Source organism: Microcaecilia unicolor, chromosome 8 (genome assembly GCF_901765095.1).
Source record: "Microcaecilia unicolor chromosome 8, aMicUni1.1, whole genome shotgun sequence".
NCBI classification, from domain to species: domain Eukaryota; kingdom Metazoa; phylum Chordata; class Amphibia; order Gymnophiona; family Siphonopidae; genus Microcaecilia; species Microcaecilia unicolor.
The window spans coordinates 21,812,830-21,827,734 of record NC_044038.1 but is presented as its reverse complement, the minus strand read 5'-3'; the positions used below and the strand labels follow the sequence as shown (position 1 = coordinate 21,827,734).

General features: G+C 43.5%; 1 protein-coding gene across 3 annotated transcripts in view; it reads left to right on the top strand.

The window, feature by feature from the left end:
* The window catches only part of UNKL (unk like zinc finger), a 145,784-nt gene that overhangs the window by 76,149 nt on the left and 54,730 nt on the right, over positions 1-14,905 (top strand). For 2 of the 3 annotated variants that reach the window (XM_030213076.1, XM_030213077.1), the window contains exon 9: positions 163-164. In XM_030213076.1, the coding sequence (XP_030068936.1) occupies positions 163-164 (2 nt within the window). Of the gene's footprint in view, positions 1-162; positions 165-7,221; positions 7,263-14,615; positions 14,805-14,905 lie in introns of all 3 variants that reach the window. The other variant, XM_030213079.1, reaches the window with a different exon arrangement.

The following is a 14,905-nucleotide window of genomic DNA, read 5'->3' as shown; positions in this document are numbered from 1 at the left end:
AGATGAACCTCTTGGTAGGAAAATGGTTATTTCAGTGATGGCAGCGGCTCCCTCTTCTCCCTCCCCAAAATATATAGGGAGATGGAGCAAATGAAATCATAGGTTCCAAGGTGCACTTTCCAGGCATCATAGTGACCTGGGATTTATTGAGCCCTAAATTAGATGTTGGTTGCCTCCTTCTGCACATCTGGCTGCCTCATGGGAGAAGGTGTAGGTTTTCTTGGCCTGCATTAAGCATCGGCAATGAAGAAAACACATTTTAGGTCTTTTTTGAGTGTCTGAATTTCTCTCTTTCAGATGGCTTCAGGGTCAGCTGTTTCAATATGGCATCAAAGTGCTTGTGGTTTCCCTTGAAGTCTTCAGTTCATGTGGGCATTGTTAAACCTCCTGCATCGCAAATAACTTTATAAAGAGTGTCTCTTCCAGCTGTATAATGTCAACTTTTGAATCCTTCTAATGAATGCAGCAAACCAGAATATAGTAGAGAGTATAACAGTTCATTCATTAAAATTGTCTCCTTGTGTGTCAGCATCAACAGTTCTTATTTAAATACCATACAACTTGCACCAGTGTGTGCTAAAAGTAGGAGGAAAAAAGCCTCGGAGCCCCATCTTATCCTCTCAGAGTGATTAAGACTTTTGGGGTGAATCACTGTCATAAAAAAAACGTCTTACAGCAGCACTAAAATTCCATGCAATGTTTTGTTTACTGGTAACCCCTTATTCTTGCTATTTTTAATATTAAGAAAAAAAAAAAGACTCGGCTTTCAAAAAAACCATGCTCGGGTAATAACGCTCTGAAGACCCTCCCGACAGTCTGTGGCCAAAGTTTTGCCGAAAGTTGTTCTCAAGATATCAGATTACAGCATTCCCGCACTGCTTACTTAACAGCATCTTCCTCAGCAACCCTCCAGACCGGTCAAGACGCTTGGGTTATGCATGCCTACCAGCAGAGGGAGACTGAGAACACTAACTTCAAACTGAGTACATATAACCTGTGCTAGCCCTCTATCTCCAGTATTTTCTCAGTCTCAGCAGAGGGTAGACATGCAGCCTGTGCAGCTTGTCCGATCTGGTAGGATTTTGTGAGACTAGTTTAATTTTCCTGATTTTCTAGGGATAAGTTGGTGTACAGTAATCCCTGTGCCTGGAACGCTGTAGTGTGCAAGGGGTTGGTAGGTCCGGTGGGGCCTACCATTGTCCCCTCTGGGGTGTCACACCCGGGTGGCCGGGTCCCTCCCCCGACTGGCTCTCCCGTTTTGGCCAGCGTTGTGCCTCGGCTGCAGTGTTAATCCTGCAGCCTTGAGTGCCTTTCAGATCTTAGCAGCAGGGCTCAAATAAAGTATATTGAAAAAAAAAAAAAAAAAAAAACTTCTCGTGTGGAGAACTGCAGGAGCTGCACTCCGGTGTCTCCGGAGTTGTTCAGCCGGTCTGGGAGAGCTGAGTCAATAAGCAAGCGCCGTGAGTGTTGGTTTTTCTTTCTTTTAACTTCGCCGGTTGCAATCAGCTGTTTTTTGTTTAGGCGCGAGTATGTCAGGGAAGTTAATTCGTTGCCGGCTGTGCGCGCGTCGGGGTGTTGACGCGGCTGGCGGTCCCTGCCGGTTTTGTGGGGAGCCCAAGGCCCCATCACTCGCGCCACCGGTGCTAGCTGCGGAAGTTCCTTCTGCGGGATCGCAGGAGAGTGGGCCGGCTCAGGTGGGCGCTTCAGCGGCGGTCCCGATTTTGGCGGGAACCGCCGCCATCTTGGATTCGGGCCTTTTGAGCGCTGAGGCGGTCGTGGGGCCGCAGCCTCTCCCGATTTCGAGTACCGCTGGGGGGGAGGCCTCGGGCAGCATGGGGTTCCCTCCAGAGTTTGTGTGGAGTCTGTTTCAGGCTTGGAAGGCGGGCCCATCGGGTGCGGAGTCCCTTAGTCCAAGATTGGGGGGGGGCTACCGCTAAAAGACCTCGAGTGGAGTGCTCTGAAGATGTAGAGGTCTTTTCCCCTCCGGATTCTGAGGGTGATTTTAGCCCACTGGAAGAGGAGGAGGGGTCGGTTGCAGGGCAGGATGGGGACCTGTCTTTGCCTGGGGAAGACCCCTCTGTGGTTAGGATTTTTCACAGGGATGAATTATCTGACCTCATTGAGCAGGTGTCCGCCACTTTAAGGTTTGATCCTGCGGCGGCTCCCATTGGGGATGGGAAGCAGGTGGATCCTTTGGTTAAGGGGATCAGGCGGGTCTCTCGTTCTTTCCCTATGAATGCGGACTTGAGAGACATGATCACGCAGGAGTGGCATTCGCCGGAGGCTCAGTGTAAGGTGGCTCGGGCTATGACCAAGCTCTATCCTATTCCTCAGGAGGACAGAGAGTCTCTCAGGCCCCCGACGGTGGATGCCGTGGTGACGGCAGTGACTAAGGCTACGGCTATTCCAGTGGATGGGGGGGCCGCGTTGCGGGACCCTCAGGATAGGAAATTGGAGACCTTTCTAAAGCGGAGTTTTGATCTGTCTGCCTTGGCGCTACAAGCGTCTGTTTGTGGAGGTCTGGTGGCTCGGGCCTGTTTTCGCTGGGCGGAGAGGCTCCTGGATAGCCCGCAGGCTGATAGGGCTTCTCTTGTTCAAGAGCTGGCCAAGTTGGAGATGGGGTCGTCGTTCTTGGCGGATGCGCTGTACGATTTGTTGAGGGCCTCTGCTAAGAACATGACCTTTGCGGTGGCAGCTAGGCGGGCCCTGTGGTTGCGGGGCTGGGTGGCCGATGCCACCTCCAAGACTAAACTTTGTTCCCTCCCTTTTAGGGGCTCTCTGCTCTCGCTCTCCTCCCTGAAAGTACAGGTTTCAGCGTTGTCTTGTTTCCGGGGAAAGATTCAGGGGTTTTCCTTGGCGGCTTCGCCGGACGTGGGCCGGTTCTTGAAAGCTGTCAAGTTGCTTCGTCCGCCTCGTCGGCCGACGGTTCCGCCTTGGGATTTGAATTTGGTTTTGGAGGCTCTGGTAGGCCCTCCGTTTGAACCGTTGGCTTCCATATCGTGTAAAGACCTTACTTTAAAGACAGTGTTTCTGGTGGCCATTATGTCGGCGCGTAGAATTTCGGAGCTACAGGCTTTGTCTTGTAGAGAGCCTTTTCTCTCCTTGGCTAAGGAGAAAGTGACTTTGCGGACAGTTCCTTCGTTTGTTCCTAAGGTGGTATCCTCCTTTCATGTAAATCAGGTGATCTCGTTACCAGTGTTGGGGGATAGGTCTGGTGATCTCTCTCAACGTCGTCTGGCTAAGTTGGATGTTCGACGCATCTTGCGGGCATATTTGAGCAGAACGCAGGACTTCCGAGCGTCGGATCGTTTGTTCATTTTGTTTGGAGGTCCCAGAAAGGGGGAAGCGGCTTCCAAGGCTACTCTGGCTAGATGGTTGAAGGAAACTATTGCCTCGGCGTACTTGTTGAAGCGTCGGGCAGTTCCCTCGGTACTGAAGGCACATTCTACTCGGGGGGTAGCCGCTTCTTGGGCGGAAAGTAGTTTTATCCCTCCGCAGGACATTTGTAAGGCGGCGGCGTGGTCGTCCATTCATTCTTTTGTAAAGCATTATAGGATTGATGTGCAGGCAAAAGAGGATGCTCGGTTTGGAGCGGCTGTGTTGTCTTCTGCTTTTCGTGGGTCCCACCCTTAATGTGTCTACTGCTTTGGTACTTCCCAAGCGTCTTGACCGGTCTGGAGGGTTGCTGAGGAAGGTGAAATTAGGCCTTACCTGCTAATTTTCTTTCCTCTAGACCCTCCAGACCGGTCAAGAGCCCGCCCTGTCTCTTATCAGAAGTATTTTTCAGCCGTGTCAATTATCAGAAGTATTTTGAGCCGTGTTCTGCTATGTCTGTTCATTTTATATTCAGTATGGTCGGAGAACTTTCTTTGACTCTAATATTCTGCAGAGTGGGACGTCTGGGCGTTTCATCTGTTTAAGCACACTGTTGGAGTTTAACTGTTAGTTTTCCAGGTACAGGGGTTTTATTAGTTTCAGAGTTACTGTTCCAGGGATTTGTTTCTCTGCTTTGCTAAGTGTATACTGGAGATAGAGGGCTAGCACAGGTTATATGTACTCAGTTTGAAGTTAGTGTTCTCAGTCTCCCTCTGCTGGTAGGCATGCATAACCCAAGCGTCTTGACCGGTCTGGAGGGTCTAGAGGAAAGAAAATTAGCAGGTAAGGCCTAATTTCACCTTGTTGTACAAGTTATATAGTATTTAATTAAGAAAAGTACTGTTGATGCTTACACATAAGGAGAGAATTTGAATGAATGAACTTTTGAATCCTTATTGTCTCGTAAGTGAATGAGTATTTGGCTTTCTGTCTCATGCATAAGGAGAAAAGGGGTTCAGAGTGTTATTTTATGTTAAAACAGTTTTTATTGAACCAATAAAGGGACATTCAATCCACCATGGTCAAATTCTTGTAGAGGAACTCTCATCCCAAACCCCCTCCCTACACACATCTTATATAAACAATTTGGAGTAAACCAGGAGGTGATCCACTCATCGAACCGGACATAAATACATATATAAAAAACACAAATTAACATAGTAAACCCCAATACATAAGAGTTTTATTTTAAATGTCTTTTAAACCAGGAGCCTTAAATATTAAATAATTCATAAGGCAGTGGTTTTTCATATCTGGTCCTCTTGATCTCTAAGCAGATCTGGTTTTTGGTATAATCAGAACTTATCTAACCAAGCTGTCTTTGCAAACCAGACCTGTTTTTGGGAACTGAGGAGCAGAAAGCCATTGTCTTTAAGGGGGAGAAACTCCAGTAACACCCTGGGGCAGTGATTCTCAGCTCTTAACATCTGAGCCACTTAATTTTTGACTTCAAAAAGTGCTTGCAAAAGATTTCCCTCCATGGATAAATTTTTATGTTTTGAGCTTAGGCGCTTCCTTCTTGCTCTCTTTTGTGTTTCAGCTCAGTCAGACCAAAGGATGGGATTGAATCATCCTTCTCAACTACCCAGAATTTTGTTCGCACCTGTGTTGCATCCACTTCCAACTCAGCACATTCTTTATAACCACAAGCCTTGGCCAAGGGCTGCACCAGGACTCTGTTTTCTTCCTTTATCTTGCAAAATTAGAGGTGGAAAAACATGGACGTTTCATCCACAGAAGAATTTTTTTTCATTCCTATCCCTTAACACAGTTCACATTTTCACACTTGTGAATCACATCAACATGACCTTCATTCAATACAATATATGTTGGGCTTTAGTCCTAAGGCAGTCTGGAACCTTAGAGCTTGCTCCATCTGTCTTCAGATGTCTGTTTATGAAAAATGAAATCAACCTCAAGAAGGAATTTGCTGTAATTAAGGAAGCATCCAGAATTACTCAATTCCCGGCCAGTTTACAACCACCACTGCCACAGAGATTAAAGCAGCAGAGGAATAGGTGGGTCACAGTAGGCTCTGGTAGATTGCGACTTGTAACAGAGGCATTCACCCTCCCAACCATTGCCCTTATATAATTCCTTTCCTGCATTGGAGAATTATGATGCTCAGAAAAGTGCTGATGTGGAACCAGAGGCAAAGAATGCAACACAATCCAAGAGATCCCCAAAACAATGACTCCATTATCAGAGGCATGAACTTAGGAGCACAGTTCAAAGTACCCAACCTAGTTAAAGTGCCTTCCAGGATCCTCAGCTACCAGAAGTACCAACCAAATACTGAACTTGATCCGAGAGGAGAGTAAGGATTTTAATATTGATGTTGTAATCCACATCGGAACAAATGACCTAGCAAACAATAACAAGTTTAGAACACAGAGAGTGTTCCAGAAACTTGGGGAGGGACTGAAGTCTTTGGTTCGCACTGCACCTTTTTCTGAAGTTAATCCTACATGTGGGAAGGGAGAAGAGAGACTACGTAAAACAGAGGAATTCAATAAGTGGCTCAAAGTTTGGTGTAAGGAAGAAGGTTTCAGATACATAGGATGATGGGGGCAGTACATGGCAAAATCATGGACTGTACTGTAATAATGGGCTGCATCTTTTGGTGATGGGTACAAGGATCATTAGGGAGAAATTCAGGCAGTATGTTTCTAGACATTTAAATTAGAGGGTGGGGGGGGGGGGTGACAAAAGGAAACAAAGGAATTTAGAAAGTCATCCCCAGAAAAAAATCCTGATGGCAGAGGGAAAGGTTGTGCAAATAAAGAAAACCATCCTAACTCAATTAGTACATGGAAAGCAATGCTCATAGTCTAAGTAGAAAGGTTCAAGATCTGCAAGCACTAATGTTTGAGGAAAACTTGGATATTGTTGCTATTACAGAGACATGGTTCAGTGACTCCCATGAATGAGATTCAACCATACTGGGATATAATCTTTTGAGAAGGAGTAGGGAGAGCTAAAGAGGTGGAGGAGTGGCTTAAATGCGGGGTACCTGGGGAAAGGAAGAAGCTATATGGATTGTTCTGGAAAGAGAAGTTGGAACCTGTATCCACACAGTTGTTATGAACAGACCTCCGTCACAAATGGAGAAGCTGGATAAGCTTTGGTATGAAAGAGGAGGTGCTATTGTTGGGAGATTTCAACTTGCCTGATGTGGATTGGAGCGTCCCGTTGGCAGAATCGGAAAGAAGCAGAGAGAGCTTGTGGATGCCTATCAAAGTGCCTTGCTCAAACAACTGATGATGGAACTCATGAGGGAAAGGTCGACGTTGGATCTAGTGCTCACAAATGGAGGAAGTGTTTCCAATGTCCATGTGTGTGTCCACCTAGGTAATAGTGATCATCACATGATATGGTTTGATAAAAGAGCAAAAGTGGAATGTGGACACACAAAACTCAAAGTACTGGATTTCAGATATACTGATTTTGTTAAGGGGGAATGCTTGAAAAAGGAGCTGATGTCAGGGGTAGAAAATGGAGAAGTGGAAGTGCAGTGGTACAAGCTGAAAACTGCTATAAATATAGCAACTATCTTTATGTAAGGAAAGTTAACAAAAACAAAGAGAAACAGGAAGCCTATAAGGTTCGCCAAACGGCTGAAAAAATAAGGGCAAAAGAAGCTTTGTTCAAGAAATACAAAAGAACTCAACGAGAAGATCCCGGAAAAGATTACCAGATTAAGCTCAAAGAAGCGAAGAAGGAAATACGGCTAGCAAAAGTGTGGGTGGAAGAAAAAAATTGCTAAAGAGGTAAAGAGAGGTGATACCTCTTTTAGATATATTGGGAAAAGGAGAAAAAATAGGAATGAAATTTCAAGACTGAAAGATACGAATAGCTATGTAGAGAGTGATGAGGATAAAGTGAACGTGCTAAACAAATCTCTTTGGTGTTCACAGAAGAAAATCCTGGAGAAGGACCACAGTCGGTGGTAGAGGGAATGGAGTAGATATTGTGCCATTCATGAAAGAAAGCGTTTGTAAACTGCTTGAAAATCTGAAAGTGGACAAAGCTATGAGGCTGGATGGGATAAATCCCAGGGTACTGAGGGAACTCAGAGAAGTTCTAGTGGGACCTCTTAAGGAATTTAGTTAATAGATCTTTAGACAGGAGAGGTATCGAGGGATTGGAGACGAGCGGATGTGGCCCCTCATCACAAAATTGGAGACAGGGAAGAAGTGGGAAACTACAGGCCGGTAAGCCTCATGTTGATGGTAGGAAAAATAATGGAATCACTGCTAAAGGAAAGGATAGTGGACTTTGTAGAAGCCAACAGGTTACAAGATCCAAGGCAACATGGCTCTGCCAAAAGAATCTGATTGACTTCTTTGTGTGACTAAAGAACTGGATGAAGGATGTGCAATAGATGTAATCTACTTGGATTTCCGCAAAACCTTTGATACAGTCCCTCACACAAGACTGGTGAATAAGCTGAGACTGCTGAACTGAGGTCCCAAAGTGGTGAACTGGATTGGAAACTAGTTCACTGACAGGCGGCAGAGGGTGGTGGTAAATAGAATCTGCTCAGAGGAAAGGAAGGTGGGTAGTGGAGTGCTTTGGGGGAATGTGCTGGGGCTGATTCTGTTTAACATATTTGTATGAGACGTTGCTGAATGGTTAGAAGGAAAAGTTTGCCTTTTTGTGGATGACATGAAGATAGCCAACAGAGTGGATACCCTGGAGGGAATAGAAACCATGAGAAGGGATCTCCAAACGTTAGAAGAATGGTCTAGAGTCTGGCAGTTAAAAGTTAATTACATTAACCTGGGAAGTATATTATTATTACTCTCTATTACTCAAATCGTTAATTAGCTGAGCTAATTAACAGTATGTACATACTTTGAATTGGATATTGGAATGCCTTGATGTGCGATGATGGTTCCTATGATTCCACCAAGTATTCCCCTGGGGATATAATGTTGAGAATTTGTTAGAAACTGAGCACATTTTATTTCACAATTTAATTGAATATGAATTAGGTATAATACTGAGCTGTTATTATTAAACAGTTAAAATTTAATGCCAAGAAGTGCAGAGTGATTCACTTGGGGTGCAGAAATACAAAAGAGATGTACCGGATAGGAGGGAAGAGATTGGTAAGTTTGGCTCAGTTTGGGGTGATGGTGTCAAGATCTCAAGGTGATGAAACAGTGTGACAAGGCGTTGGCCATGACCAGACGGATGCTAGGCAGTGTAGAGAGGAGGTGTTGATGCTGCTGTACAAGTTGGTGAAGCCCTACTTGGAGTATTGTGTTTAGTTTTGGAGTCCTTAGGATGTAAAAAGACTTGAAGCAGTTCGGAGAAAAGCGACAAAAATGGTAGTTGGTTTAGGCAGCAAGACGTACATGGAGAGACTTGCTGACCTAAACATGTATACAGTGGAGGAAAGGAGAAACAGGGGTGATACGATACAGATGTTCAAATATTTGAAAGGTATTAATTTGCAAACAAACCTTTTCCAGAGATGGGAAGGTGGTAGAACTAGAGGGCATGAATTGAAAGGGGGCAGACTCGGGAATAATGTCAGGAAGTATTTTTTCACTGAGAGAGTGATAGATACCTGGAATACCCTCGTGCGGGAGGTGGTGGAAATGAAAACAGTAACGGAATTCAAAAGATGCGTGGGATAAACACAAAGGAATCATGTATAGATGGATCGGATCCAAAGAAGCTTTAGGGGAGATTAGGTAGGAAAACCAATGCTGGGCTGACTTCTACTGTCTGTGCGCTGATGGAGGTTGAATAGATTTGGATGGGCTGGAGTGGAGCTTTTCGGGTGTGTCATGAAATGCCTAACCACCTGCCTGGGGTTACCCCACGGCCTCTTAGAGGGTCTATCTCTAGAACAGCGTAGGCCCGCCTGCACCTGCCGCTTGTGCTGTACACTAGCATGCTCCTCCCACTGACTGGGCTACAACCTCCTCTGGGCAAGTCTCCTGCTCTTAAATTATCCCCAGTGATTTCTAGGTTACTGCGGCCACACTCCCAGTGGCCACAGTTCCCAGCAATGTCGCACAGACCTAACACACAAATCACCAGGATTCTTTATCAGTCCAGACAGCAGAGTCATCAAATTAAAACAGGTTTATTGTCACAACTTGAACAGTGAACAGAAAATGTGCAATCAGCAAGCAATAACAGGTAACTGAATTATGGATCAATTTATAAAACAACCTAAACATTTGTTTACTTTCTAAAAAGTACCTGGGGAGATCAGGAAATATGCTGCTCACAGATTATCAAATATAACTGGCCACAGGGCATCAGGAAAGAGATCTTTCTCTCCTCCCTGGCTAAGACCGGGCCAAACGTCAGTACATTCCAAATGAAATTGAGCTCCTGGGCCAATCAGAGCCCAGAACAACAAGTTTAAAAAAATGGCCACATCTGTGCATGTCTTTTCTCTGTAGCAACTTTAAGCATAAACATGCACCACCCGTTGACCAAACTAGAGAAATACACTTCAAGAATTTAGGCAGTTTTACAAGCTGTTACAGGGTGCTTTGACAATAAGAAATTTTAGATCAAGACCAGTGCCAGGCAGGTTTCTACGGTCTATGCCCCAAAAATGGCAAGGATAAATCAAGAACTCAACCAGAAACCTTACTACTAAATCAAAAAAACAAATAAAAAAAAATAATTAAATAAATAATACAAAAATAATTAAATAATGTGCTCAGGTTTTTTTGGTGTGTTAAAGTGTCTCAAGGTTTTGAGAAGCATTTGCACACAGTTCTCACATCATCGCACGTCCTACCACCAGCCAGATATAAATATTAAAAAATATCATGATGAAAACAGCTGTCAGATGTTTAAAGTCACTTAGCTTGGGTGCTGGTGCGAGCAAAGCTGTAAATATTCACAGAGTATCTTCTCAAAACAGCGCCCCAGTCATCTTTCAGTTCATGGACGCTGATGTAAAACAGAGGCTCCAATAACACCTTTTCTTCTCAGTTTGTGTTATGTGAATTTCTAAATTCCCTGTTCCCAACATAGGCCATGTTTCGCCACTAAACTGGCGTCATCAGGGGAACTTAATCTACAAAAGTAAAAATAATGCATTAAAAATCCTCATAACTAAACTCAATCGATAAAACCTTAACAGTGTATTAGACTTATGCTTCCAAAGAATTCTTATAACAAATTACTGTCTTAAACTTACTATGCAGCAAAAACAGGTCAGGAATCCGTCCAACCCGAAAAGAAACCAGCAAAAAACGCCCACACATGCGCAGCATTTAAAGAGGAGAACAGCTGATATGCAAGCGCGTGAAAAGTTCACAATAAGGCTTGCCATTCAATTTCCTTGTTCAGGCCACTAGGGGCCACTGTCTGCCAGCGATAAATAAACTCCTGTTCCTTTCTAAGGAGAATACGAGATGCGTTACCTCCTAGTGGTAGATGAATTTGTAAAAGAACTACAAATTTCAAATCCTTAATATTATGTTGAGTTCGCTGCCAGTGATCTACAAGTGGTGCCTCTTGCTTATTGATTCTCAAGTTACTTAAATGTTCTCAAGTAGAGGAGTGTGGTAGCCGTGTTAGTCCACTCTTAAGGTTATCAATAGAAATCAAACAAAATAAAACATGGAAAAGAAAATTAGCTTTCGAAGGTTGCCCTTCTTCGTCAGATCAGAAATAAGCAAATGTGCTAGCTGACAGTATATATAAGTGAAAACATTCAAGCATTACTGTGACAGTCTGACAGGGTGGGAGGATGGGGGTGGGTAGGAGGTATGCATGGGGACATCAAACCATAAAGCAGTATTTCTCTGTTGATCACCCCACACCTATCCACACCCATCCTGTTAGAATATCAATGATATGCTTTGATGTCCCCATGCATACCTCCTACCTACCCCCATCCTCCCATCCTGTCAGACTGTCATAGTAATGCTTGAATGTTTTCACTTATATACACTGTCAGCTAGCACATTTGCTTATTTCCGATCTGAGGAAGAAGGGCAACCTTCGAAAGCTAATCAAGAAATGTATTAAGTTATGTCCAATAAAAAAGGTATCATCTTATTTTCTTTTCCATGTTTTATTTTGTTTGATTTCTATTGATAACCTTAAATGTTCTCCAGTTCTCTGTTTGATCTTTCTAGTAGTGTGCCCAATATACCACAAGGTACATGGGCATATACTATGCCATAAACAACTTGAGAGGAGTTACAATCTGTGGATCCTTTGAGAAAATAAGGCTTTCCAGTAGCAGGATTAATGACCACATCTGTTTGCCACACATGCTGACAATATACACATCTCCCACAACTAGTGTGTCCATTTGTGTCAAAAGTTCTATCAACTTGTGAGGGATTATTAACTGATGATAAAATTTCCCCTAAGTTTCGATCTCGTGTGTAGGCAAACATAGGATAAATCAAGAACAGGTATACATATGATATAACACTTCATACCATATGTAATGAGTTTATATTGTTAGGCAGACTGGATGGACTGTACAGGTCTTTATCTGCCGCCATCTATTATGTTTGATGTTACTATGTTTTTATGTTTGCTTGTTTTGACTGTTCATGGTTCCCTTTTTATTCTTTCCAACCCATCCTTTGTTGAGAAATGTCTTTATACAAGTTTTAGCAGAATGGGATAAAACTTTGGTGGTGGGGGAATGTGACAGTGAAAAAGTTAGTGAATTTAAAAATGGGCCAGATTGGTCCCAGAATTCCAGAAAAATAACCCCCCCCCCCCCCCCCCCCCGCCCGCCCCAAAGAATGAGCCAGTGCATTTCTGTGTGAAAAATTCCAGCTTCTGTAGCATAAAAGCTTTTATATACATACCTTACCAGACTTCCCCCACAATCCAAAACCTACCCTCACAACTGCTCCCCTGCCCATCAAACTGCTCCAATCCACAAAAACTCCTCCTTGCTTCCACAGCTGCCCCAATACACGCGAGCACACATGCAGAAGGGTTAGAAAGAATTCCATGAGCTATGCTCTGCATGCTTGTCCCGCTTGTTATTTTAAAGGCAAACCATTGCTAAGGAGTCTGTATATGGCTGTATTGCATCTATGTATCTAAGAAAGCACAATTACTCACCCATGATGACAGCAGTGCAATGAACCCCACGCCCCATTATCTTCCCCTTGGAGACCTGTTTTTTTATACTTTTTCTTCAAAGTTTAGCTAATCGAAAAATGGAGCAGCTGTAGGCCAACAGTTCATGGGACACCACTAGAGAGGAACCCAATGAAGAAGGGAGAGGGATTCATTTGCAGCTTCTCCTGGCTCTTCTGAGATGAACGCCTCTCTCCCTTTTCTCACTTGGTGGCTCTTAATTTGAACTTTGTGTCACTGCCCGGAAAAGGTTTCTGGAGAGATCCTCTTAACCAGCAGTAGACTGAGTCACCTGACCCCACACGTTGGTTTGTTGTACTGCTGTAAACAGATGAGCAGTGTGCTGTTTCCATTATCCTAACAACAGTGATTCATAATGACCAAAGTTTAGGACCAGTGACCTAGGATCCAGGATACTAGAGGGTAATTTTACAAGCGACTGGGACATGTTAGAATAGCATTTTATGCATTCAAATAGGGCTCTTACAAAATTGTCAGGGGAGTGTTATGCAATATAAACAAAAAGTGTTCCAGGGAGCAGAGAACATGCAGAGTGGAGGTGGGATTGGCACTCTTGTATTTCATAAAATACTAGTAAAAAAAAAAGGCCCGTTTCTGGAGCCAATGAAATGGGTGCTAGCAAGGCTTTCCTGTGGCCCCCTCCCCACCTGTCGTCGATGTGGGTGAATTGCTCCGCCTCCGCCCCCGCCCTCAACGTCATAACGTTTGATGCGAGGGCGGTGAATTGCTCCGCCTCTGCCCTCAATATCATAACGTTTGACGCGAGGGCGGGGCCCAGAGACTGTGATTTTCGAGGCTTCAGAGCTTCGAACATACGAACCTTGTCTTCAGTGACGTCAGCAGCCAATAGAACGTTGAGGGTGAGTTTTATATATATAGATATGTACAAATTTTAGAAAGGCCTCTCTGCCTTGGCAGCCTGGGCACTCTGTTATATAATTATTCTGTTAGTGCTAGGCAACCAGAGGGAACAGTCCCAGCCTCCTTTTTCAGGAAATCTTTTAATACCTTCCATCAAGATAGAGCTCCTTCAGTGCTACTAAGAGCAGACCATGCTTAGATATTATAAAATGATCAGATTGGTTATCTTCGTTGGAAGATGAGGCTTCAGAGGTCATGAGACTAGACCTTTCCAAAGGGTACCTAGAGAAGGAGTAAATTTTATAGGTGTAACTGTGCTTGTGTTCTATCATTGTGTCTTTGTTTAAATGGTGAATGATTTACCTACTGGTCAACAGAGATCAACAAGTTCTCCTACATGAGCCCATTTACCTGGCAGTTGCTGGAACTCGTATGAATATTTTAGCAGACAGTTCATTACCTTTATGAAAGAATGGTTATGTATATAACTTCTTGAATTTTCACGCTCAGCAAACAGGCCAGAGATGCACAGACACAGAAAATGACCTACTCGCCCCTTGGTGCCCCCTCTGCAGCAGGGTCGAGGCATGTTGGCAGGTCCTTTATAGGAAAGCTTGCACTGCCACTGCCCATGTTGTATCTGCCCTGTGCATAAATGGATTTCATATGCTGTCAGTCAAGCACATTTTTTTGAAAGAAAAAATTGAGAAACAAGTTAAAAAGATGTTTTGGTTTGTGGGTACCTGCCCTGCTTCACAGTGCCCTACTTCAGTTTGCTGAATATTTTTCTTAAATATTTTTTTGACTGAATTTTGTTAGGTAAAAAAAAACAAAACAAAAACTGACGTATCGTGTGTACACTAATAGAGAAAACCAGAAAATGAGTAAAATTCACCTTTTTGTATTCCATGTAGGCAGGGTTTTTTTTAATGCCAGCAGAGTTCCAAAATGTAGTACTACCAAGGTTTATTAGGAATAGTCCTGTAGCCTCTTTTGGGGGTGGTATAATTAATGTTATAAGCTATTCACACATAACTAAGCTCGGGGCCACAAGGAAATAAAGTGACTTGTCCAAAGACAGAAACTAGGAATTAATATATTTAACTTTTACTTCTTTGTATTTTATTTTATTTTGCATACAAGGAGGTGATTTCTGTGAATTTGTTACTTTCCACTATACTTACTTTTTTTTTTTTTGTTGTTTTAATTATTAGGCAGATCCATTATTTGTTTTCTGTATTCGTATTCTTCTTCTGCAGATTTCTTGCTGTAGTAGTCCAACACTAACCTCAAGCTCAGGTAGCAGTAGCTCCTTGTCGCCTATTGGACCCATAGGCAGGCCAAAATCATTAGCAAATGGTGGTTTGTGTTCTGAGTCCACTACATCAGGTGTTTCTTCACCAACTTCTAACTATCCGAAAGCTCCAGGTTTTGAACGAGATCATCAGGTATGTCAAAAGCGGCTGTTGAAGTGTAAATAAAAAAAAATCTGCAAACTAAAAAGGGAAGAAAACGAAACACGTTTTGTGGTGGGTCGTTTTTTATTATT